The sequence below is a fragment of the Athene cunicularia genome (genome assembly GCF_003259725.1).
Source record: "Athene cunicularia isolate RWA chromosome 5 unlocalized genomic scaffold, athCun1 chr5_part3, whole genome shotgun sequence".
Taxonomy (NCBI): domain Eukaryota; kingdom Metazoa; phylum Chordata; class Aves; order Strigiformes; family Strigidae; genus Athene; species Athene cunicularia.
Window position 1 is genome coordinate 6368541 of NW_020799103.1, and position 697 is coordinate 6369237.

The following is a 697-nucleotide window of genomic DNA, read 5'->3' on the forward strand; positions in this document are numbered from 1 at the left end:
TTTTTTTAGGGCATTTTAGGAGTATTATTCTAAAGGTTATTCGAAGCCTATTAATGGTTGTTTTTGTGTTGTGGGTTTGGCTTATTTTTTAACTTTTTAATCCTGCTGGGTTTTTAACGCTTTATTTCGGCTCAATTCCTCCCCTTTGCCTGCCCTTTGCTGAGGAATTAAGTGAAGTGCACAGGAGGAAGGTTAGAGTCTCCTTTAATGGCAGAGCAATCCTCACAGGGTTGGCGTCAGATTCAGCCAATAGAGTTACAAATACGCTCCCTCGCCGGTTCGGATTGGCTGCGGTTCCCAGCGGGAGGCGGGATTTCTGCTCAAACCGGTGGCGCCAAGCCTGGGCTCGGCCGCCATGGAGGCCGTGCTCGGCCAGGTGGAGCAGCTGCCTGCGCTCATGGCCGTCTCCCGCTCCGCGCTGGTGCGGGATTGGGACTCCCTGACCCTGGACAGGGCTTTAGAGTGGGGCCGGTATTTCCAGCACCTCCACGACCGCTTCCGCACTCGGCCTCGGCTCCGGGAGGCCCTTGGGCGGCGTTTGCGGCGGGGTCAGCCGGGCCCTCTGCTCAGCTTCCACCAGCTGGGACGCTGCCCGCAGCTGCTGGGCCTGGCGCTGCTGGAGAACCGCGCTCTACCGCCCGCCGCCTGCCGCCGCCTGCTCCATAGCCTGCTGCAGCCTGAAGGTGGAGTTTTAAAC

The 697-nt window shown here is 58.5% G+C and overlaps 1 protein-coding gene across 1 annotated transcript in view; it reads left to right on the forward strand.

Moving 5' to 3' along the window:
• Nucleotides 1-355: 355 nt before the first annotated feature.
• Nucleotides 356-697, forward strand: part of FANCF (FA complementation group F) — an 892-nt gene continuing 550 nt past the window's right edge. The window contains exon 1 of the mRNA XM_026850686.1: nt 356-675. Coding sequence (XP_026706487.1) covers nt 356-675 — 320 coding nt within the window. The remainder of the gene's footprint in view (nt 676-697) is intronic.